The following is a 24,385-nucleotide window of genomic DNA, read 5'->3' on the forward strand; positions in this document are numbered from 1 at the left end:
AGATATTTTAAAAAACACCACACCAACAAAACACATTCAATAAAACCATAATAACATCTCAAAAACTTTAAATATAGTTGATCTCTATAAGAAGAACATACAACTACACCACTAAGTACAAGAACAATAATGAGGAAGACTGACCTCGGATTGTGAAAGAGAGAAAATGTTTAAAAACGTGAGTTAAGGAAGACTTGGTGAAGATGAGGACCTCCCTCTTTTCGTTTCTGTATTAATAGGCGAGTGATTAAGAATTTTTAATTATGTGAACAAGAACGTTTCTATCTATCTGCATTTGCATGTGCATGTGCTTAGATAATATATATTACATTATCTACTTTGAATATATTACAAACCACGTGATGTCATCGGCACATGAGAAATTGAGTTGTGATAATCTGACTACCCCACGTGGCATATTCAATCGATTACCTGACAAGTTCAGGAATCGTTGATCTACCTCCTTGGGATACACGGTTCCTTTGAGATATACTTTTATATGGGGAAGTGCATCAGTGTACCCTAAGGAGTGCGGTTCCCAAACTTGTCACGATAGGGTAGTCGATTGAGTTTATCACCTCCTCTTTAAAATACATGTGGCATTTTGAATTTTTTCACCTCTTACATTTCCAATAAAATTCGAAATAACTCCTTGGAAATGCCACGTGTAATGCAATGGAGAGGGTTCTTTCAAAATTTTGAAAATGCTTGGGCCTATGTGGATACACCTCTCCGTGCAGTAGCAAAAGCTCAATCTCTCCCCGTAAGAGTAAAAAATCTCTCTGTTGAAGAGCGGATTCTTGGACCTTCTCAACAAAGAACAAAAAACATCTCCCCGCAGGAGCAAAAATCTATCCAAATGTTTGTTAACTCCCTGTAGGAGCAAAAGTCGTTAAGAAGCTCTATTCAAACGCATAGCTGTTTGCTTCAAAAAAAATTTTATGAGAAATTAATACTCTTTGTTGTGAATTTAAGGACATTAAATTAAGATAATTATCAAGAGACCAACTGAGTGGTCAGTGATCCCTTCCTTGCACCTCATAAAAGCTCAAAAAATATAATTTTTCTAAAGAGAGATGCTCTCTCTCCCCTGAATTATTGGCTTCTTTCCTGCATGAAATCTGACATAAGCACGTTATGATTCACAAAGACTGGGGATGTACACTTGTATATCCCGAGGAAAAAGATCTATGATTCCATTTCCGTGCCACGTTAGCAGAGTAATGACCGAATGAAGACTTTTTGGTTAGAAAATCATTATTCTATGAGAAATTATTGCTCTTGATTTGTATTTAAAATTTCTTTAATGTACTCTAACTTAAACCACGCGATGAGAAATTATTGATGTTGGTGTGATTTAAGGACATGTTGGATATTCGAAGGATATTTGATTTAAATCGACTTTCTCTCTCTCACACACACGCGAGCACACACACACTCGCTCATGGGGGAGTTTACAAATCTCTTTCCAAGTGTAGCACTTGAAATCGCTCTAATTACCAACATTAATAATATAAAAAATAATCTCTCAAGGTTATGAATTGTAGCGAAAAAATTCGAGGGACAATTGCACTCCATCATTTAATAAGTGGAAGAAAAAAAAATTTTAATTTAATTTAAAAAAGGTTTAAGATTTGGGACTACCTTGTTAAAAATCACTTAGTACTGGTTGCACTCCATCACTTTGAAAAAATCACATGCACTACTATTTTGTTTATTTTTTATGATGGGATTTGGGACCTGTAGGCCTAATTAGCAGGGTGAGCCAACTGACCTCTTAAAGCACCATATCTCGCCCAAATCCCCTGAGCATATGCACAACTATTATCATCACATTTTTCAAAACTTAAAGATTGCATTATTTTTCTTCTCCCTGAAAATCAAATAGGAATCATGGAACCAAAAGCTTCATAAATTATAGATTCAATTTTCTAAATTTCATCATCTTACAAGGTTTGGTGTAAAATATATCAGAGCTCCGACTTACAAGTGCTTCTTTATCTTTAGTATTGGGTAGAATTCCATCATACGAGTAACGAGAAGGGATATGATGAAAAATTAAAAAATTAAAAAGAAAAAAGAAGTCGAAGTAAGCTCTTTTTAGATAGTTAGGAGTGCAACAGTACTAGGTGATTTGCAACTAGTAGGTCCTTAAGCTTACAATAACTGTTTGTTTTTTTTTTTTTTTTTTTTGAGTGCAATCATATCAATAGGGTTTAAGGGGAAATTTTTTAAGTGTAGCTTCCATATTAAAAAAGCTTAGTCACAAAATTCTCCAATTTTTTTTTAAAAAATTAGGACTAATGATAAAAGGATGCTCTAAAATCTGACGCTCTTTGTACTTTCCCTGATGTAGCAGTGCATAGAATCATAAATCTTTTTCTAAAAGTATCTCGAAGAAAAAGGTCTATGGTTCTTTGCGCTACCACGTCAGGGAGCATAGAAAAAGCGTCAATTAATCACGACTCAAAAGATAAATCATAAAAATTGATGAATAAGAGATCTACCAATTAAATTGGTGAATTGATGAGCATAAAAACAAAACAACAACAGTAATATAGAAATTAGAGTAGGGATTACAAACTATAAACAAAACAATATAAATCCTGAATAAGACTAGCCAAACAAATTAAAATAGATTGAAACAGAATCAAAATGTTACGGAAAATACCAACGTAACATTGAAATGTTCACACATTGTTGACATGGATGTGTGTGCAAAGGTGAGGGATTTCTTTCTAAATAGTCCTTGAATTTTGGGCGTTAGCTTGATAGTACATTTGGTAAATTTTTTATTTTTTAATGGTCCCTCATTATTGTTGAGGTTAACATTTTTATTGTTAAGCTCGCCCCTTTTTATTTATTGTCGAGGTCAATATTTTTATCGTCAAGTACACCACTTTTTACTGTCAAGTACGGCATTCTTTTTATTGTTGAATTAGACAATTTTAATGTCCGATTAAAATACATGAAAAATATCCCATGCCAAAAATCCAAATTTTTCAGATGAAAACAATGAAATTGAATGGTTAGGGTACATTCGGCATTTTAATCGTGAGAAATGTGGAGAGTAAGGTTCAAGTACTGATTAGAAAGAAAAGTTCTACGAAATGCACTATTAAGAGAAATCCTAAAACTTAGAGACTAATTAGAAAGAAATCCCTCCATCAGAGTCCTTTAAGTAATTTTTCCAAAATTAAAAGATAATACAAAACTCTCCCAAGCATCAGAATTCAAATTTTCTGTAACTGAACAACATTAGTTCCAAATCCAAGTAGATCCTAATAAAGTATTGCTAATAAAACATCAGATAGGGTCAAAAACCAGATTATTCAGCTAAAGTTGTGTAAAAAACTAGAAGAATAACAAGAAACCATATCATCTTCATCCAATTTGAGATCCAAATATCCCAGAAGATAACAAGTATAGAGCAACGCTCTCTGATGATGGGCAAACATTTCATGGCTCAAAGGTCATGTTCTCTACCTCCAGCTTCACGGACTCAAACAACACAGAGGACAGATAACGCTCTCCACCGCTGGGGAAAACAACCTGCATAGGTCATAAAAGAAATGAGGAATTAATCGAGTTGGTTTGTGGCCCGTTATGCGGGACAGATGTGTAAAAGTGGTAAAGGAATGTGAACAACTATTCAATGGTTACCAACAAATGCATTTAATCCAAGGGATTGGATTGGCTGATTATAGAGATTATAGCTAATATATGACTGGGCAACAAATTGGAAATATGTCTGTTGCAGGCTCGTGATAATAGACAATTAGAGTTCACCCATGCCGTGAGGTTACAGGGGTAAAAATGGGAAAAAATAAAGTTGGAGGTATTATTAAAAAAATGATGTTAAGGGGGTAAAAGATGAAAAATAATAAAGTGGGTTAAAAGGGTGAACGAGAAAATATGGTAAAATAAAAAGGGGTGAAGAGTAAAAGCAATAAGTAAGTCTCACAAAAACTGTAGCTCGATGGGATGTTTATCCCTAAAAACTGTAACTTGATGGGAGGTGTGTCTCCCACAAAACTGTAGACCTATGGACCCTACAGTTGTGTTTTATTATATAGACTAGAATTCGTACGTGCCATAATACTCTTTGAGGCTAAGGGGGTAAAATTGTAAAGAAGAATAATAACTAAAGTTGGAGGGGTATTATTAAAAAAAATTGAGGTTAAATGAGTAAAAGGTGAAAAACAATAAAGTAAGTTAAAGGGATAAAAGAGAAAATATAATAAAATTAAAAGAGATGAAGAGTAAAGGTAATAAAAATTAAAATTTGATGAGAGGTATATCCACCACAAAACTATAGTAAAGTAGGCTCTACCATTGTGTTTTATTATATAGATTTATTCAGTAATGAGGAACAAATGTATTTGTCAAAATGAAGAGGATAAAACTTACGACTATGAGTTTTCCTGCATTTTCAGGCCGCTTTGCGATCTTAATTGCAGCAGCAGCAGCAGCCCCAGATGATATTCCAACCTATAATCAACATTCCCTCAATCGTCGTAAATGAAAGAAAAAAAAATTGCAACCAATGAGTAAAATACAAATATGCAATCAAATTAAAGATTCTTTGTATAGAATGGTGTTTTTTATCACAAGAAACATAACCCATTTGAGCTGCAACTTGGGGCAGGCCAAATCCGGACCTGCTGGGTTGAACCCGACCTTGGGTTAGATCTGGGCATAGTCAGTTTGGGTTCGGGCAAAAAGAAAAAAGACCGAATTAAATCAGGTCAGGCTCAAGCAAAGGCGTCGTGTTGCCCGAACCTAAACTTAATATTTTTATGATTTTTTAAAAAATGTCTTTTATCTTTTTTTTCTCTTTCTCATTCACAATTCACATTTTCGACCTTCATTTAAGCATCATCGGTATTTTTATCTTCGTTAATAATGCTTTTGTTTAAGAATTATATATTGCCATGCAATGATCATATTGCAACTTTAAGTGTTTGTCTTGTTAGAATTGCGATTAATAATAGATAGAGGTGGTTACCTTAGTTAATCATCATCCTCTTCTTTAAATTTGCTTGTAATTTCATGTATGTAAACTTTGAAACACATTGTTAGGATAAATAATTACAAATTTTATATTCTTTACACACCACTTATCATTGCATAAGCATCATTACTAAATTATCTAGTATTAAAGAGGAATGAATCAACCCAGGTTGGGCTTGGATTGAGCATTTCATGCCCAAGACGCAAGTTGGTGTTTGTTAAGTTTGGTTGGGCTTGGATGGAACCCAACACAATCCAACCCACCTGAGTTGCAGCCCTAATACTCATTAACACATATCTCATCAAGATCGACAACTTACCAATAACCCTTCTTTCAGTGCAAGAAGCTTTGTAGTTTCAATTGCTTCATCACTTGATATCTGGAAGACACCAACGTAAAATAATATTTAAATAAGAGGGTATTCAAAGATGGCTATGTCTGCACATACCAAGGATGAAATCTAAAGAACAACGACAAAGATACTGCTCATAAATGCAGTACTTTTCTATATGCCTTCACACAAGCCAAATGTTAAGAGACTGTTAAGTTTTATATGCTATTTATTTTAAACATTTATCACAGTTATAAGGACGAAAACCAAGCCCAATCACATTTCAATCAGAAAAAATAACCCAAACCCAACTTTTAGCAGGCTTTGACCTCCAATTAGTTCAACCTTGTTTATGGTTAGGGGTCCATGTATTTTCTTATGATTTACAGTATTTGACCAGATTTTGGACACTTCATAATAATGGTGTCATTGCTGAGCCCATACTGGAAATCTCCAGGAACAGATCCATGGGTTGCAACCTCTTCATCAGATAGCATGCTTATCAGCTTCCAAGCCTTATAACTATAAGATGTGAAACTTTGAACAAGATTTGTCGCACCAATCACAAGGACCATGACTGACTGACCCTGTCAAAACTATGGGCGCTAAGAATATCAAGATTCAGATTTTTGTTTCTTAAGGAGAATTTCTAATCAAGGAGCTTTAAGACTTACTTGAATAACTTCATCAAGGAGACTGACATCCAAAACACCAGGAATAATACCAGCACCGATTCCTTGAATCTTATGTGTACCTAAGACATTTAGAAGTATGTGGTGTGACATGTAAGCAAAGGTTCAGACATGACAATCAACATAAAACCATAATATTCAATAAAAAGAAAGTAGAACCCCGACCTTAACAAGGGTGTATCTAGCTTAAAGTCACAAGAAGGTTACAATGTTTGGCAAACAAATAACGCTAGCTTGATGAGATTGAGCTCTAGATGAGAATATAACATGAGGAATGCGTGGCAGTTTCGAACAAATAATGAATGCCAACATGAGAGAGACAATTGAGAGCATAAGATAGAATGACTGAAACTACAAACATAATAAGGAAACTAATTGAATAACACAAATCTAAAAATTAACTTCCAGAAAGAAACATGAGAAGAACACATTTTTTAGAGACTAGGCTTGAGTTTACGGGAGTAAGGACAATGACAATTGGGATCATATATAGTTTAACAAAACCAGTAAATCAAAATGTGATAACACAAATCTAAAAGGGTGAAAAAACAAGTATCATATACTGAAAAGTGTACGGAATCAAGATGGCCTTGAGGAAAGGAAGGCTTTTGATGAAAGTAAAGACCTACCAATGCCTTACCCACGACCAAGATGAGAAAGAACATTTGGACAAAACAAGATTTGATAAATGCAACACCCTTCAAAGAGTATGCAAACATGAGAGTACACTAAATTGTCTCATTCTTGCAAAGCCTTACAATAAACAGGAATGTACAACACCAAGGAGCAAAGGAAAACAGGAGATGCAAGACGGTCAAGACAAACTCACCAGGCTTTCCTCCTGACAGAACTGCACTTTCAACTGGTTCCACACCATACAACTAACAGATCGAAAACAGACCCACAACAATATAAATAAATAAATTTAAAAAAAAAGATCGTTATAGTAAAAGAAAAATGATGTCTAATCATTCATTCATAATCCAAAAAACAAATGGAACTGACAGATAAGCAAACCTTAATATCGGGGTTTTGCTCTTTAAGGAATTTCCCTGCACCTGTTACTGTACCCCCCGTCCCAATGCCAGAAACTAAGGCATCAACTTTCCCACCCGAGCCTTTCCAGATCTCCGGTCCAGTGGTCTCATAATGAATCTACACGTACAACATTAAAACAACACCTAAATCTTTCCAACCAACTTGCTACATTTGTACAACACATGAACTCATCTGATACCTTTGGATTCGCAGGATTTTCAAACTGCTGAAGCATGTAAGCATTGGGCGTCTTTTCCCATATCTCCTTGGCCTTCTGAATGGACCCTTTTGCGCCCTTTGCAGGATCTGTGAGGACCAACTCTGCTCCGAAAGCTCCGAGAATGATCCTTCTCTCGAGACTCATTGAAGCAGGCATGGTAAGGATTAACCTGTAACCCTTAGTCACAGCCATGAAGGCCAATCCGATGCCGGTGTTGCCACTTGTAGTTTCAACGAGGACACTCTTCAGCAATCATTGTTATAACACAATTAAAATCTAGGGAAATTTGTCAGTTAAGAATCTACAATAGATAACAATGCTGGTTTTCAATTTTTTTTTTTTTTTCCTTGGCTTTTTTAATAAAACAAGAGACAAACCCAATCCTCAAAAGACAAACTACATTACAATACATATTATTTAGGAGCTACAACCATAACGTGTATCACATTGGACACGAAGTATATACCTGCATGTAATTTATATAAAATTATTGGGCTTTGTTTTCCAGTTCGATCCAAGTCATTCTTAATCTGTCACAATTGGTAGCTCCATAATTCTATAAACCGATCAAAGTTAGGAGGGAGGTTTGGTAAACCTAGTAACAATTGACATATATTTAAGAAATTATATTGCTAGGGAAGGATCATCTCCTGCAATGACCACCAACCAACCATCTTTCTTTCTTCTTTCCTTCTGTGGGTGTATAACACTTATCCGATCACGACTGGAAAGTAGACAAATTGGAGCGATAGCCATTCCCAAAAAGCTCCAAATCTAGCCAAACCCAGTTAAATGCCTTCTACATGATGTAGTATGGTAGTAATTAGGGTGTGATTCTCTTACCAATATAGATCATTTATTGATAGAAGGAAACAGAACAAAAAATCTAAACCGTCCACCAAGGTACTTCATGTATATGAGAGTGAGGCCCCTATTCCAAATACAAGTTACGCATATTCAACAAACCTTCCCTGGTGTGATAAGGCCCTTCTCTTCTGCATCCTTAATCATACTGTATCCAATTCTGCAAATCAAAATGTAGTGAACCAATAAGAGACAGAAATATACACAATTGAGGGGCAAGATTTTGGTTGCTGAATTAACGTCTTTCTTCTTTCTTTCTTTTTTAACAGAAAATTTGTCTCTTTTTTTTATTGGCCTTTTTTATCAGTTAAATTCCCTTTTTCTAATTGTTAAAATTCCCATCTTTCATGGTGTCAATAATGACTGGAACAATAAAACCGATAGCAAGAACAACAAATACAAATCAACATCATCTGATTTGAAAAATAACCTTCAAAGCAACTTAAATCAACACCTATCTTTAACGCTGGAGCAGGGTTCCATCATCTCTAGCTTTGCAGCAATTTGAGCTCCACACCCATCCACGACATTGTTGAGATACACTAAGGGTGTTTTACCGATTAACTGTACAAGAAGAAACACAAACAAGGTAAGTCTCAAAGCAAAAAAAATCTACTCTACAACTTGAAACCCATGGAGACTTACTTCGCTCACATCTTTAGCAATTCTCGGCTTCTCCTCCACCATTTTATCAAATTACTGCAAGCAGATTAAGGAAGATATTATATCATAATTCAGCAGAATTGAATGCAGACAGTAAAGATCAAAAATAAAATATTTCACCAAAACCCCAAACACATTCATCAATTTGAAATGACAATGCAGTTCAAGCAACAAAAATATGAGAAAAAACCGACATCAAACATATGGAATAGGAGGCAACTATTCTATTCCAATCTCTCTCCTTAAAGCTTCCCCAAACACAAGATTTTCTATAAACCCTCCATCAACATTAAAATTTTAAAATCCCAGAAAAACTCTATATTATAATTTTTAGGGTTATTTAGATTTTTTTTTATAAGTATAAATTTTTATTGATAAGAAAGAAAAATGAGAAAAGAAAGATTGTGGTTAAACCCAATCCACCTAGAAACGAGACAAAAAAGACATCCAGATATCCCAAGAAAAAAGGCAATGAATTAAAATGTGATTCACAGATTCCCCATGTCTCGAACACAGAGAGCAAAAATTGGGAGTAATCCAACCTCGGGAAATTAAATTATCCAAAGTGAGAATTTTCCCTAAGGTTGCAAGCCACACAAAGAAAGAAACCTTGGAAGGAACCAAGGCGGACCAAATGATGGAAGTCAAGAAAGAAACTTCAAACGACATACAATGGATCAAAGATGAGGTTGAATAAGTTTGAAGGTTGAAGAAGATAGAATCTTAAAAGGAGTGAGACCAAATGTATGTAGAAAGATCACAATGAAAAAGAAAGTGATCCACGAACTCCGCATTAGCAAGGCATAGGGAGCAACAATTTGGGGTCACAAAACCCCTACGAATGAGGAGGTCTAAAGTAGGGAGTCTACCAAGAGCAAATAACAACATAAAGAAACGAACTTTCGAAGGCGCTAAAGAACCCCAAATGAACTTCGAAGGAAAGAACCATGTAGTTCCGAATGAGCTCTTCTTACCACCCAAAAATAGGTAGGCAAAGTGAAGTTCTAAACCAAAGTTTAGAAGCTTATCTTTCATGATTCATTAATAGTCGACCAAAGCAATGGACAGCTTGGCTTCCTTGGGCCGTGTATGGATTACTATGAACTGCCTCCCCTATCTCTCATTGATTATGTGCCCAGCACCACAAAGGTTCGAGTAGTGGATTTGGCATTGAAAAACAAAGACATGATTGTGAAAGAGCTCAAAGACAACCTAGTGTCAGCACAAGAATGAATGAAAAGAGCAAGCGACCTTCACCAAACCGACCATGAATATTCAATCAGGGATTGGATTTACCTAAGCCTCCATCCATAATGGCAGACATCCAATGTGCTACTACACTCATAGAAGCTGACACCTAACTATTTCGTTCTCTATCAAATCATTGATAGAATTCGGTAAGTTGTTTATTGGCTCTAACTTCTACCTACCTCTAGTATACATCCAATGTTCGACATTTTTCAACTCAATTAGAAATGGGGAGCTTAAATTCCAATCAGTGACGACCCTCCCAATCCAATGGATGCAAAGCCGCATAGTGCCTACTGGAGTTGTTACCGAACTACTCATGTAAAGTATGGAATCATCTTTTTTTTTTTTCTTTTTAAATTGGTAAGTCTGTGTTTAATGAGATCAATAACAAGATGACCGCGGGAATCAACCCAATGTCCTCACATAATCTTAGGAAGTTATTTTCATGATCTTAGGAAATTATTTGCATTATATATTTTTTTTTTTATTGAAGTATGAATGAAACATTAACTCTGTACTATTGTCGATTTAAACTTTCAATTTGAATTTTGAAGTCAAGAGGGGTTCTGATTCTCCCCTCAAAGAGAGCCTCTTATTGTTGTGGTTTGATCCCAAGCCACATAGAGGAATCTGATTATTGAAATTACTCCCTTCTAACATCAAAACAATCAATCTCAACAACCAAACCCCAAGAATGTGTTGCAAAGCAAATGCAAGTAATAATAAAGAGAGTAAAAAAATGAACACAACCACAATACAAGATATACGTGGTTCACCCACAATGGGGCTACGTCCACGGGCAAATGGGCAAATAAAAATCCATTACTCAAGGAAGAAATTACAAGTATGGAGGTTTGTAATTGCCTCCAACTCTCCGGCGAAACCCACCAAATCTCTAAACCCAACTCTAGTAAGAACTCAAACAAGAAATGGATCTCACTCCCGTTGTCATAAACCCGCAACAACAATTTGTACATCACCCTCAAGTACCCTGAGCTTCTAGGTTTTACAAAGAGAAGAAAAATATGTACCTAGAGACTTAATGTTGTCTCACACTCTAAACAAAAGAGAAAACCCCCTTTTAGAGAAATCTCATTTATGGACAATAACTACCATAAGTGGTATTTGTGGAAAAAGCCATCATCCTCTTTTGTTTCTCATAAACTGATGAAAGGACCCTACCCATATAGGAACCCTTTTGTTTCTCATAAACTAATGAAAGGACCCTACCCAAAATACCCCCACATAAGTGCAATTTGTGGAAAAACCCAACACTTATCTTATTTTCTGAGCAAAAATAAAATAAATAAACAACATATTAGCGTGGGAAGTTCTTCAAGAAAAATCACTCACTTTGAATTTAATTTAAATTGGAGAAACATTAAAACCCTAAAAACACTACATTAAAAACCATAACAGTATCTCTCAACACTACATTATTAGTCTCCATTAGAAGAACAACATCAAGAACAAGCAGGGGCGGAGCTAGCAAGGAGCTGGTGGGGGTAATTGCCCCAACAGAACTTTGAGACACCCCTATATTTTCAAGTAATTACATGCCCCATTTGTCCCCATTCCCTCATCTCTCTCCCCATTTGCCCCCACACCCTCATCTCTCTCCAATTTTTGCCCCCACACCCTCACCTCCCTCCACACAATTTCTTCAACTATACAACTAATCATAGTTTGCCCCCACTACAAGAAAATCCTGGCTCCGCTCCTTAGAACAAGGACGAGATTGACAGACCTGTTAGATGTGAAAGAGAGAAGCTGTTGCGTCTGAACAAGATAACATGCGCCGATGGATTTGGAAGAGCACGTTAAGAAGGAGAGTGATTCATAAGTTCAGAGAACAAGTTCAGAAGATGTTAAAAAAACCTGTGCGTGTGCGCAGACAATGGTACTGGCGGGTCTCGTAGACGGTTGAAGATGAGATGGTTTTGACCATTTTAGAAGTGTGGAATTATTGATGAACTCGACGCATGCAATCGTGCTTAATTACAAGAGATTCTATTGACACACCAACTTTTGCTAACGCCACCTTGATTCAGATGTAAATCACTAGAAAATTAGTCCACATCTTGGGGTGGCATTGGCAAAAGTTGGTGCGGCAATAGAATCTCTCGTAATTTCCATTGAATCCGGCATTAAAAACACTGAAATCAACAATAAAAACTAAGGAACTCAAGACTAAGTGGTGTGTTTGACAATAAAAATGTTGAACTCGACACTCTAATTGTGATCCGAATTTCTAATTTTTTTTCGACTTCGATACTATGTAAATCTTCTCGAAATACCTAAAATGCATATCATAGTTTCAAAACGAACACTTGAATCTAATTTTTTTGAATTTCAACTTCTTCATTTTTTTTTTAAATAAATTGTCGAAATAAATAATAAAAAATACATTTGTCAACAACAAATTTTGCAAATCTACCTCATGATTTGTGAAATAAGAACGTAAATAATTTTATTAATTTTGATAAAAATGAGAATACAAATCTCAGTATTATCCTCTGATTAACAGACAAGTGCAAAAAATAGTGGTAGTGAAGTGTATGTAACTTTTTTTTTCGGATTTTGTGCGTAATCGCTTAAGAATGTAACTTTTGATATGTAGATGATAGCTTTTGATGCTTGAACTTCTGCAGAGATTTCCGTGGATTTTGCACTTTATCAATTAAGAAGGATTTTTTAATTTTTAGATAAGAGTTTTTGAGCTTAATCTTCTCTTGAATCAAAATCCAAGTCTTTCTTGAAGAGCTTTGCTTTGTATCTAAATGAGGGTTTGAGAGTTTCTTTTTTTTCTATTGGAAGAGTTTTTGTTTCTCAAAAAAGAAAATTGATCCAGGATTTTTTCTGAATGCCTAAGCTTTGGTATTTATAGAATCAGGTAAAGGTAACTTTCTAATTTTGCTGTCAATTTAAAGGCTTTAGTAAAATAATCTAACGGTCAAAAGAATCTCTTTTTAAAGTAGGTAGTTATAGAGACTATTAGTGAGTTTAACCCATACTTTGATTGTGTGGCCCATGATCAGGCAACTTAATTGTTTAACTGATCCATTTGGTGGGTTTTAATGACTTGATCGTTGATTAACCCGATTTATGGGTATGTGAACATATGACCTGATATCTATCACTTGGAAAGATTAAGAACTTTAAATTTTATTGGTAAATGTTCAAGTTCAAGCCATAAAAGATTATTAACAATAAACGGGCCCAATTTAAGTGTAAGGCCCGTTAATAATATTTAGAGACCTTTTTGTTATCTCTTATAAAATCAAAGAGTTCGTTATAATTGTGAGAGAATTTAAGGATTAATGTAAAAAAAAATTTTGTATCAACAACATCTAAATGTTCATAATTAAAAGTATATCATTCTCCATTCATCATTCGTGATAAAAAAAAAAAAAAATCACCTGAACTAATTATCATTGGAAACCTCATTATGTGAAACAATAAAAAAAAAGGATAGTTCAGGTATTTTAAAAATATTAGAATGTTAGATGAGGTCCGGGGATCGTTAAGAAAGAAAAATTCACTAAATGAAATATTGAGAAATTGCCCAAAACTTAGGGACTATTTAGAAGAAGAGAAAAAAGGTCCATCTATCAGGACCCTTTTAAGTAATTTCCTTGTTTAAAATCATGATTTTTACAACGTTTTAGAGTTTTTTTTTTTTTTAAACATTTTTCTTCATTTGAATCTGAAAGTATTTTCATATCTAATTATAGAAAGATTCTATTCCCACACCACCCCTATTCACATTTAAATCACCAAAGAATTGGGACACATCTCAGCGTTGTGTTAGCAAAAGTTGGTGTGGCAACTCTTTCAATTTAACAAAAGAATTTGTTATTTGCTTTTTAAGACAATTGAGCACCTATTTTAGGGATAATTATCAAAAAATCCAAAACAAAAAAAAAAATTATTTACGAAAGACAATCTAATTTTTAAAAAATTAGAAAAAGATACAAATCCGATCTTTCAAAGACCGGTTTTTCTCTCTCTTCAATTCTCTCACCTCTTTCTCTCTCATCTATATTTTAAAAAGAAAACGAATTTTTTTTAAATACCGATTTTTCTCTCTCTTCAATTCTCTCACCTTTTTCTCTCTCCTCTATATTAAAAAAAAAAAAATTTTAAATACCGATTTTTCTCTCTCTTCAATTCTCTCACCTCTTTCTCTCTCCTCTATATTTAAAAAAAATAAATTTTTTTTAAATACCGATTTTTCTCTCTCTTCAATTTCCTTACCTTTTTCTCTCTCCTCTATATTAAAAAAAAATGATTTTTTTTAATTTCTCTCTCTTAAAAAAAACGGTTTAATTTCAAAGATCGGTATTTAAAAAAAATTCGTTTTTTTTTAAATATAGAGGAGAGAGAAAGAGATGAGAGAATTGAAGAGAGAGAAAAATCGATCTTTGAAAAATCGGTATTTAAAAAAAATTCATTTTTTTTAAATATAAAGGAGAGAGAAAGAGATGAGAGAATTGAAGAGAAAAAAACAGGTCTTTGAAAGACTGATATTTAAAAAAAATTCGTTTTTTTTTTTTAAATATAGAGGTGAGAGAATTGAAGAGAGAGAAAAATCGGTCTTTGAAAGACTGGATTTATATCATTTTTCTAATTTTTTAAAAATTAGATTGTTTTTCGTAAATAAATTTTTTTTTTTGTTGATTTTTTTGATAATTTTCCCCTTATTTTACAATAAAACGGATTAAACCCTTGACAGGCTACTTTGACCTCGGTCTTCTCTAATAGATTAACAAAAAAATGACCTAAATGCCCTCAACTTCAATATGATTTTTTCCTATATATTGCAGATGAGGGCATTTAGATCACTCATCATTAGTGTATAAGAGAAGACCGGATGGGTATGTCTAAATCATTCTAATAGAAATCCTTAATAGGGTTTAAGTTTGGGACAAACTAAAAGGTAGTACAAAACTTTCACAAGCTTAGGTGCTTTAGAGCTCCAAAATTTTGTAACTTACAACAGCAGATCCAAATCCACGTACATCCTTATAAATTATAGCTAATAATACATTTGATAGGCTTGAAAACCATATTATTCAGCTAAAGTTGTAGCCATAACCATCTTCATCAAACTCAGGCCAGATAATGAGTATAGATGCCCTCTGATGATGGGCACACATCTCATGGCTCGAAGGTCATATTCTCTACCTCTCGCTTCACGGACTCAAACAACTCAGTGGACAGATAACGCTCTCCACCGCTGGGTAAAACCACCTGGATATGTAGTACAAGAAATGAGATCAATCATGCTTTTAAAAATCATTCTGATGTCTCGTCTCGTTCATGGACAAGACCGAGTCATTTTAGCTGAGACAAACCATTTAACTCGATTTACAATTATTTATTCACACACAATTATTTAGATATAATGAAGGCAAATTTACCAAAACATGTACCACAATTTGACTATTTCCCAAAATGGTAAACTGTAACAATTAATTCCGAAATCGGTAATTTTACCATTTTAGGAATTAATATTTTTTACCAAAACGGTAAAAACAGTAAAATATAAATAAAATTTTTTTTTATCGAAAATACCCTTTTTTATTTTTTGACTAAAATTATGAAAAAATCCTCTCCTCTTTCATATTTCTATTTAGTGTTGGGAAGATTAAAAAGAAAAGAAAGATTTAGTTGGATTTTAATTTATTTCTAAGGGTAAAATGGTAAATACATATGTAAAACAAAAAAGGGTATTTTCAGAAAAAAAAATTTACTTTTTACTGTTTTTACCGTTTTGGTAAAAAATATTAATTCCGAAAATGGTAAAATTACCATTTTTAGAATTAATTGCTACAGTTTACCGTTTTGGTAATTAATTTTGAAAACTGTACCATTTTGGTAAATTATTCTATAATGAATTTAAATACTAAAATATAATTATTTTTAATAAAATATACAAAATTCCAGTTGACTCAGATGAGATTTTCAAAATTGTCCGAGTCATCTCGTTTATCTCTCTAGACATGGCATAGTTGAGATGCCATGTCTATCCTTCTCGTTCATGGACGATACCAAGATGACTTGGGCAAGTCATGTCGGTCTCCGACGAGATTTGAAACCATGAGATTAATCAAATTGGTTTGTAGCCCGGGGGGGGGGAGCGCACGGCTGAATAGACAAGCGGGACAGACGTGTAAAAGATGTTTGGGAGAGACCAAATATTCAATGGTTACCAACAAACTCGTTTAGTTCAAGGGATCAGATTGGCTGATATATGTAATATGACTGGGCAACAAATTGGAAATACCACGTTGCAGACTCGTGCTAATAGATAATTTATTTGGTAATGAGGAACATATGTATTATCAAAATGAAGAGGATAATAAAACTTACAACTATGAGTTTTCCTGCATTTTCAGGCCTCTTTGCGATCTTAATTACAGCAGCGGCAGCAGCCCCAGATGATATTCCAACCTGTGATTAACATTCCCTCGATCATCAGAAATGAAAGAAAAAAAATTGCAACCACTGAGATAAAATACAAATATGCAATCAAATTAAATATTCCTTGTATAGAATAGTGCTTTTGATCACAAGAAATATACCTATTTGGGAAAGCAAACCCGAAGTAGCTTGAACCTGACCTTGGGTCAGGTCTGCGTTCAGTTATATTGGTCTAGGTCTCAGGTCCGGGAAAAAAAGAAAAAGATCGAATTATATCGGGTTGGGTTCGAGCATAGGCATCGTGTTGTCCAAACTTGAATTTAATATGGTTATAATTTTTTTTTATAAAAATCTTATATCTTTATTTCTTTTTCGTTCACAATTCACATGTCAGACTTTCATTCAAGCATCATTGGTTTTTTTTCCTCTTTGTCATCAATTTTTCGTTTAAGTGATTTTATATTGCTATACAAGGATTATATTGCAACTCTAAATGTTTGTCTTGTTAGAAATTACAATTAACAGTACACTAATGTGGTTACTTTAGTTAATCATCATCATCTTCTTTAAATTTGCTTGTAATGTCATGTATGTTAACTTCGAAACACGTTGTTAGGTTAAGTGATTACAAATTTCATTTTCTTTACATACCACTTATCAATTACATAAGCCCTTATCATTAGTAAATTATCTAGTATTAATGAGGAATGAACCAACCCAACTTGGGTTGGTCTCAACTTGAGCATTTCATGCCTGAGGTTGGGGTTGGAAATGGCCAAGGGTTGTGCTTGTCAAGTTTAGGTTGGGCTAGGGAGGATCCCCAACCCACTTGAGTTGCAGCTCTAATTAACACATTAACAAATATCTCATAAAGATTGACAACTTACCAACAACCCTTCTTTAAGTGCAAGAAGCTTTGCAGTTTCAATTGCTTCTTCACTTGATATCTGAGGAAAGACACCAACATAAATAACGTTTACATAAGAGTGTAATTCAAAAAGGGCTGTGTCTACACATACCAAGGGTGAACTTATTAATCTAAAGAACGACAAAGATAATGCTCGTAAATGAAGTACTTCTTTTAATAAGAAATGAAGTACTTGTCTATATGCCTTCACAAACACCGAATGTTAATAGATATTAAGTTTTATATGCTATTTATTATAACATTTATCGCAGTTATAAAGAGGGAAACCAACCCTAATCATATTTCAACCAGAAAAAGTAACCCCAACTTTCAGCAGGTTTTGACCTCCAATAAGCTCAACCTTGTTGATGGTTAGGGATCCATGTATATTCTTATGATTTACGGTATTTGGCCAGACCATGGACACTTTAAAATACGGTGTCATTTGCCCAGCCCATACTGGAAATCTCCAGGAACAGATCCATGGGTTGCAACCTCTTCTTCAGATAGCACGCTTATCAGCTTTTAGGCCTTACAACTATAAGACGTGAAACTTTGAACAAGATTTGTCGCACCAATCACAAGGACCATGGGTCTTAGCCATTAGTCACAACTATGGGGGAAAAGAATATCAAGATTCAGATTTTCGTTTCTTAAGGAGAAAATTTCTAACCAAGGTTCTTTAAGACTTACTTGAATAACTTCATCAAGGAGACTGACATCCAAGACACCGGGAATAAAACCAGTACCAATTCCATGAATCATATGTGGACCTAAGACATTTAGAAGTATGCAATATTGTGACATGTAAGCGAAGATTCAGACATGAAAATAAGCATAAAAACCCCATCATATTCAATAAAAAGAAAATAGCACCTCAGCCTCTAACAAGGGTGTATCTAACTTAAAGTCAAAAATAACAGGGTTTGCCAAACAAATGATGCTAGCTTGATGAGATTGAGCTCTAGACAAGAATACAACATAAGCAACGTGCGGCAGTTTCAAACAAATAATAAATACAGACATGAGAGAGTCAATTGAGAACATAAGATGGAATGAATGGAACTACAAACATAATAAGGAAACTAATTGAAGCACTTTCATGACACTAATTTTGAAAATGTAAATAAAGAAATTATGAGCCTTCCTGACACAACAATTGGATTGGTTTAATAATAACATTTCAAATATGGTAGCATAGACGAACTGAGACCAAATTGAACACTATCTCTCTCTTTGAATTAATGCCCTAGTCCAGCCAAAGATCTGGGTTGCTCTCAAGAGCCTGAGAATTCTAATTTGAATCTCTCATTATCATTCAAATATGCAAACACAAAATTTGAAAGTAATATGTTAACAAGAAGGAAAAAATATGTTTGGTTAGTTAACTCTTAGGAAGGTGCCATCTTGGTGAGGTGGCCAAGTTAGTGAGTGGTGATAGCAGATCTGGGATCAAAAACCCATCTTCATTTTCTTTCATATCAAAATATTAAATTTAGACAGGAAAGTGAGAAGAACACACATTTTTGTAAGGACAATGACAATGGGATCAAATATTATTGTTCAACAAAAACAGTAAATCAAAATGAGAAAACACAAATCTAAATTGGTAAAAAGACAAGTATCATATACGGAAAAGTTGCATAGTACGGAATCATGATGGAATTAGGAAAGGAAGGCTTTTGGTGAAAGTATATACTAACAAATGCCTTAGGCATAACAAAGATGAGAAACGAACATATGAACAAAACAAGATTCGATAAATGCAACACCCAGCAAAGAGTAGGCAAACGTGAGAGTTCATGAAATTGTCTCATTCTTGCAGAACCTTCAATAAATAAGAACGTACCAACACCAAGGAGCAAAGGAAAACAAGAGATGCAAATCAATCAAGACAACTAACCAGGCTTTCCTCCCGACAGAACTGCACTTTCAACTGGTTCCACACCATACAACTAAAACATCGAAAACAGACCCACAAAAAAAGAAAAATGATGTTTAATCATTCATTCCTAATCCGAAATACAAATGGATGAAATATAATAATATGATGGCTAGCACTAACAGATCAAGCTGACCTTAATATCGGGGTTTTTCTCTTTAAGAAATTTCCCAACACCTGTTATTGTACCCCCCGTCCCAATGCCAGAAACAAAGGCATCAACTTTCCCACCCGAGCCTTTCCAGATCTCTGGTCCAGTAGTCTCATAATGAATCTACACATACAGCATTAAAATGACACCTAAATCTTTCCAACCAACTTGCTCCATTTGTACAACACATGAATTCAACGGATACCTTCGGGTTTGCAGGATTTTCAATCTGCTGAAGCATATAAGCATTGGGTGTCTTTTCCCATATCTCCTTGCCCTTCTGAATAGCCCCTTCCGTGCCTGTTGCAGGATCTGTTAGGACCAACTCCGCTCCAAAAGCTCTGAGAATGATCCTTCTCTCAAGACTCATTGAAGCAGGCATGACAATGATTAGTCTGTAACCCTTAATTACGGCTACAAAGGCCAATCCTATGCCAGTGTTGCCACTCGTAATTTCAACAAGGATGCTCTTCAGCAATCATTGTTATAGAACAATAAAAATCATGGGAAATTTGTCAGTTAAGAATCTACAATAAATAACAATGCCTGTCAATTGCTATTTCATGTCATGACAGAACAAATCACATGATGGAGGAACCCAAATAAACCTGAAATTATCCAGATTAATTAGCCTTTCTTCTGTGCATTGATGATACTTGTTTTCATTTTTAATTTTTTTTCCTTGGATTTTTTTAATAAAATAAGAGACATAATCAATCCTCAAAAGACTTAACTACATTACAATATATCATATTTGGGAGCTACAAGCCTACAACCATCACGTGTATCACACTGGACACAAAGTATATACCTGCGTGTAACTTGTATAAAATTATTGGGTTTGTTGTCCAGTTCAATCCATGTCATTCTTCTTCTTCTTCTTTTTTTTTTTTTTTTTTTGGTCGGTTCAATCCTATGTCATTCTTCATCTGTCACAATTGGCAGCTCCATAATTTTATTAACCAATCAAACTTAGGAGGGAGGTTCGTTGAACTTAGTAACATTGGCATACACTTAAGAAATTATATTGCCAAAGAAGGATCATCTCCTGCAATGACCACCAACCAACCATCTTTCTTCTTTCCTTTTTGTGGGTCTACAACACTATCCAATCAAGATTGGAAAGTAGACAAATTGGAGCCATACCCAGTGTTTTTAGAGGTGTGTAAGGCCTACGTCCCGAGGCACGACTCAAGATGAGGCTCATTAAAAACGCCAGGCATAAGGTTGAAACTTTAAAGCAGCTAAGGCTTATACCTCAAACCATGAGGCATCTAAAAGGCATACGGCTCAGTGTGAGGCATACATCTTTTGGCCGAGGCATATGCTTCACAATTTTCTTTTTAAATAATGCCTTTCTTCCTCGGTCCTTTTATTCTTTTCTTGCTAATTTACTTCTTTATTATTTTATTTTTTTTACCCAAGTAAGATGTTATAAATTTTTTCTTTTTTTTACTTTTATTTCTTTGTTACTTCCACTATGCAATATAATTGGAACACTTGGAAATGAATTCGAATACAAAATAGTAATCTATACAAAGAAAATCGTTGAGTTAAGCTGTTTTATAAATAATTTTTGTCGTGTTTAGTATTATACAAATGAAGTTTGTGAAAAAATAATATTTAATTGTATTTTTGTAATAATTATAAAATAATTAGTTGTTATAGAGAGTTCCAATCATTCTAATACAAAATATTTTTATTTAGCTACAATATAAAATAATAACATTTTATATTATTATTTATTGTTATGGATTAAAATTTGAAATCCGATTGTGTGGATTTGAAATATATAAATATGCAATGGCTATCCTAATTTTGAGTTCTTATATCAAATGATTTATTTAAAAATATCATTCATGTGAGGCTTACGTTTTATGCCTTAAGGCTTAACCCTCTAGGTGTTGGCCAGATGAGCGCCTTAGCATCTGAAAACACAGACCATACCCATTCCCCCAATGCTCCAAATCTAGCCAAACCCATTTAAATGCCTTCTACGTGATATAGTATGGTAGTAATTAGGGGAACAGATACTCTGTAGCCCCATTTTTCTGTAGTGCTTCTTCTACAGCCCACAAAACATTATTTTTGTAAAAAATAACAGTATAGATCTCTTGTACTCATGTTCTGGATCAGATTTGAAAGAAGAAAAAAATGTGTCTATTTTAAGATGATCCCCATGACTTTGAAAATGGACAGTCACTGAACCTCCAATTTTCAACTACATTTCAACAGTGTATTTCCAATTTATGGTTGAAGTGGCACTCTCTTAACCATTTGAAAGCACTATGAGAAAATGGAGCTACAGAGGATCCACTCCCACTAATTCGGGTGTGATTTTCTTACCAATATAGATCATTTATTTTTATAAATAGAAAGAAACAAAACAAAAAAAATCTAATTTTTTTCTACCCAGTTAAATGACATTTTAGGCATATTCAACAAACCTTCCCTGGTGTGATGAGGCCCTTCTCTTCTGCATCCTTAATCATGCTATATCCAATTCTGAAAATCAAAATGTGGTGAAACAATATGAGATAGAATATACATGATTGAGGGCCAAGATTTTGGCTTGACTGCCCATCTTTCTTTCTTTCTTCTTTTTTATCAGCAAATTTGTTTTTTTTTATTGGCATTTTTTATCAGTTAAATTCCTTTTAACTAATTGGTTTAAATTCTCCTCTTTTATGTCAATAATGACTAGAACAACAACACCACCAATAGCAATAACAACATATATAATCAACGTTATCTGATTTAACAATAACCTTCAAAGCAACTTAAATCAACACCTATCTTTAACGCTGCAGCAGGGTTCCATCATCTCCAGCTTTGCAGCAATTTGAGCTACACACCCATCCACAACATTGTTGAGATACACCATGGGTGTATTACCGATTAACTATACAAGAAGAAACACACAAAAAATCAGTCTCAAAGCAAAAAGAAAAGAAAAAAATCGACTCTACAACTCAACACCTGTGGAGACTTACTTCAGTAACATCTTTAGCAATTCTCGGCTTCTCCTCCTCCATTTTATCAAATGACTGTAAGCAAATTAAGGAACATATTATATCCTAATTCAGCAGAATTGAATGCAGAACCTAAAGATCAAAAACAAAATATTTCACCAAAATGTGAGAAAAAAACCGACATCAAACATATGGAATGGTAGAAGAAGTGGCAACTATTATGAATTTCAGAAAAAATGAAATTCTGAGAGTAAAAATCATTAATAACCCTCCAAATCTCTCTCTTCTTAAAGCTTCCCCAAATACAAGATTTTCTCTAAAGCCTCCATTAAATTATTGCTAGAATTAAAAAATTATTTGCTTGAGTAACAATTCAGCCAAATTGTGTCCTGTTTTCATGTATTTTTTATTGAAGAATGAATTAAACATTTACTCTGTACTATTGTTGATTTAGTGTGTGTTTGGTAACACTTCTGCAGTCTGAATGGAAGTGGTCCACCTTTAAATTCAGAGTTCAAAAGTTTTATCGCCCGTTTGTTTCGTTTCATATTTCAACCTTTAAGTACCAAAATTCAGAACTTTTTCTTGAACGATGAGGGATGGTAGATAAAACTTCTAAATTCTGAATTATTATTTTTTCCTAAAATACCCTCTTTAAAATATTAATTTCTATTATTATCCCTTTTTTATACAAATTCTAAAATCCTTATTTTTAATTTTTGATTTTATTTATTAAATGTGTGGATGGTTTCATTTATATTTTTTATTAACAATTTATTATAATTACAAAAGATAATATTATCAAAATGACTATTATATACAAATAATTTTTCTAGAATAAAACTTCAAATTCTAAATTTAAAAAAAATAGAAACTAGACTTCAAAAGTGTTACCAAAACATAGCCGTATCTGATTCTCCCCTCAAAGAGATCCTCTTATCTTATTTTTTAAGAAAAAAATAGGAAAAAAATAAATAAAAATAAACAACATTATCACTGTGGGAAGTTCTTCAAGCAAAATCACTCACTTTGAAGATTTAATTTAAATTAGAGAAACATTAAAACAGCCAAAAAAAAAAAAACAAAACCCAATCCATAAAAAACCGTAACAGTATCTCTCAACACTACATTTATTAGTCTCCATTTTAGAAGAACAAGGACGAGATTGACAGACCTTCTGTTCGATGTGAAAGAGAGAAGCTGTTGCAGCGGAACAAAGATAACATGCGCTGAGGATGTAGAATTAATCGCACGTCAGAAGATGTATAAAGCTGGGGACTCATAAATTCGCCGCGTTTCTTTTCTAATGCTATATGTCTACCAGGAACAGTGTATACGTGGCACGTTGTAGTTGGAGTTTAAGCCACCTTAAGCTTCTAATTAAGCCGTGCACCCAGCCCAATGTAATCATTCTCAAACCAAAGCCTGCCACGTAGACACTCTTCCTAGGTATAGAACGGGAAACCGTATAATTTTTTTCTGTAGCTCTTGTTCTGTACGCCACAAAACTTCCAGATTGAATGAAAAAAACGACTCAGTCCTCTCGAAGTCATGGCTTACATCAGATTTATTAAAAAAACAAAAAAACTTTTTAGAGAATTACTATTGCCACACCAATTCATATATATCACTTCACACTTGCACACAGTTGATGTGGCGTGGCGGCACGCATGCCCCTTGTGGCCCCCCACTGAGGTCACTTCAACATTAATCAAATATTTAAACGATCAACATAATTGTATCACACCCTCAACCATTTATAGTAACTACAGCAAATACAGGAAAAAATGGATTACTGAAGATCTTCTCTGCTCCCATCAAGCTGTGACAATCATGGTTTTAAATTCGGTTTCGCGTCTCGTCTCATCCATGTCCGATATTGAGTTGTCTCGAACAAGTTTTTTGATACGATTG

General features: G+C 34.2%; 2 protein-coding genes across 9 annotated transcripts; both read right to left on the reverse strand.

Annotated features, from left to right (window-relative positions):
• Positions 1-3,148: 3,148 nt before the first annotated feature.
• LOC147395748 (cysteine synthase-like) lies at positions 3,149-12,040 on the reverse strand. Of its 6 annotated transcripts, none has more exons than XM_086452890.1 (11): positions 11,821-12,040; positions 8,805-8,858; positions 8,614-8,723; positions 8,262-8,319; positions 7,275-7,538; positions 7,055-7,192; positions 6,867-6,918; positions 6,020-6,099; positions 5,334-5,393; positions 4,411-4,491; positions 3,149-3,552 (listed from the first exon to the last, which is right to left on the reverse strand). In XM_086452890.1, exons 2-11 carry the CDS (start codon positions 8,844-8,846, stop codon positions 3,460-3,462), a joined length of 978 nt encoding a protein of 325 aa, XP_086309016.1. In that variant the 5' UTR covers positions 8,847-8,858; positions 11,821-12,040; the 3' UTR covers positions 3,149-3,459. The 6 variants fall into 6 exon arrangements, with proteins under 6 accessions (XP_086309016.1, XP_086309017.1, XP_086309018.1 ...); XM_086452891.1 differs by having other exon boundaries at positions 11,952-12,035; XM_086452892.1 differs by lacking the exon at positions 11,821-12,040 and adding an exon at positions 10,916-11,097.
• Positions 12,041-15,013: 2,973 nt separating this feature from the next.
• On the reverse strand, positions 15,014-23,750 carry LOC147395749 (cysteine synthase-like). 3 transcript variants are annotated; one of them, XM_086452887.1, is made up of 11 exons: positions 23,646-23,750; positions 22,493-22,546; positions 22,292-22,401; positions 21,947-22,004; positions 19,705-19,968; positions 19,485-19,622; positions 19,310-19,361; positions 18,100-18,179; positions 17,387-17,446; positions 16,449-16,529; positions 15,014-15,326 (listed from the first exon to the last, which is right to left on the reverse strand). In XM_086452887.1, exons 2-11 carry the CDS (start codon positions 22,532-22,534, stop codon positions 15,234-15,236), a joined length of 978 nt encoding a protein of 325 aa, XP_086309013.1. In that variant the 5' UTR covers positions 22,535-22,546; positions 23,646-23,750; the 3' UTR covers positions 15,014-15,233. The 3 variants fall into 3 exon arrangements, with proteins under 3 accessions (XP_086309013.1, XP_086309014.1, XP_086309015.1); XM_086452888.1 differs by having other exon boundaries at positions 22,493-22,603; positions 23,646-23,674; XM_086452889.1 differs by lacking the exons at positions 22,493-22,546; positions 23,646-23,750 and having other exon boundaries at positions 22,268-22,399.
• Between the last annotated feature and the right edge of the window lie 635 nt (positions 23,751-24,385).

The sequence above is a fragment of the Akebia trifoliata genome, chromosome 8 (genome assembly GCF_017979445.1).
Source record: "Akebia trifoliata isolate Shusen 1 chromosome 8, ASM1797944v1, whole genome shotgun sequence".
Lineage (NCBI taxonomy): Eukaryota > Viridiplantae > Streptophyta > Magnoliopsida > Ranunculales > Lardizabalaceae > Akebia > Akebia trifoliata.

Excerpts from the sequence above, each read along its gene's own strand:
- LOC147395748 (XM_086452890.1), bottom strand. The coding sequence starts at position 8,846 with ATGGTGGAGGAGAAGCCGAGAATTGCTAAAGATGTGAGCGAA. Across the intron at positions 8,724-8,804 it reads TTGCTAAAGATGTGAGCGAA|TTAATCGGTAAAACACCCTT; the intron begins GTAAGTCTCCAT and ends CTTCTTGTACAG. Across the intron at positions 7,539-8,261 it reads GCCTTATCACACCAGGGAAG|AGTGTCCTCGTTGAAACTAC; the intron begins GTTTGTTGAATA and ends TGATTGCTGAAG.
- LOC147395749 (XM_086452887.1), bottom strand. The coding sequence starts at position 22,534 with ATGGAGGAGGAGAAGCCGAGAATTGCTAAAGATGTTACTGAA. Across the intron at positions 19,362-19,484 it reads AGAAAAACCCCGATATTAAG|TTGTATGGTGTGGAACCAGT; the intron begins GTCAGCTTGATC and ends TCGATGTTTTAG. Across the intron at positions 16,530-17,386 it reads CACTTAAAGAAGGGTTGTTG|GTTGGAATATCATCTGGGGC; the intron begins GTAAGTTGTCAA and ends TGTTAATCACAG.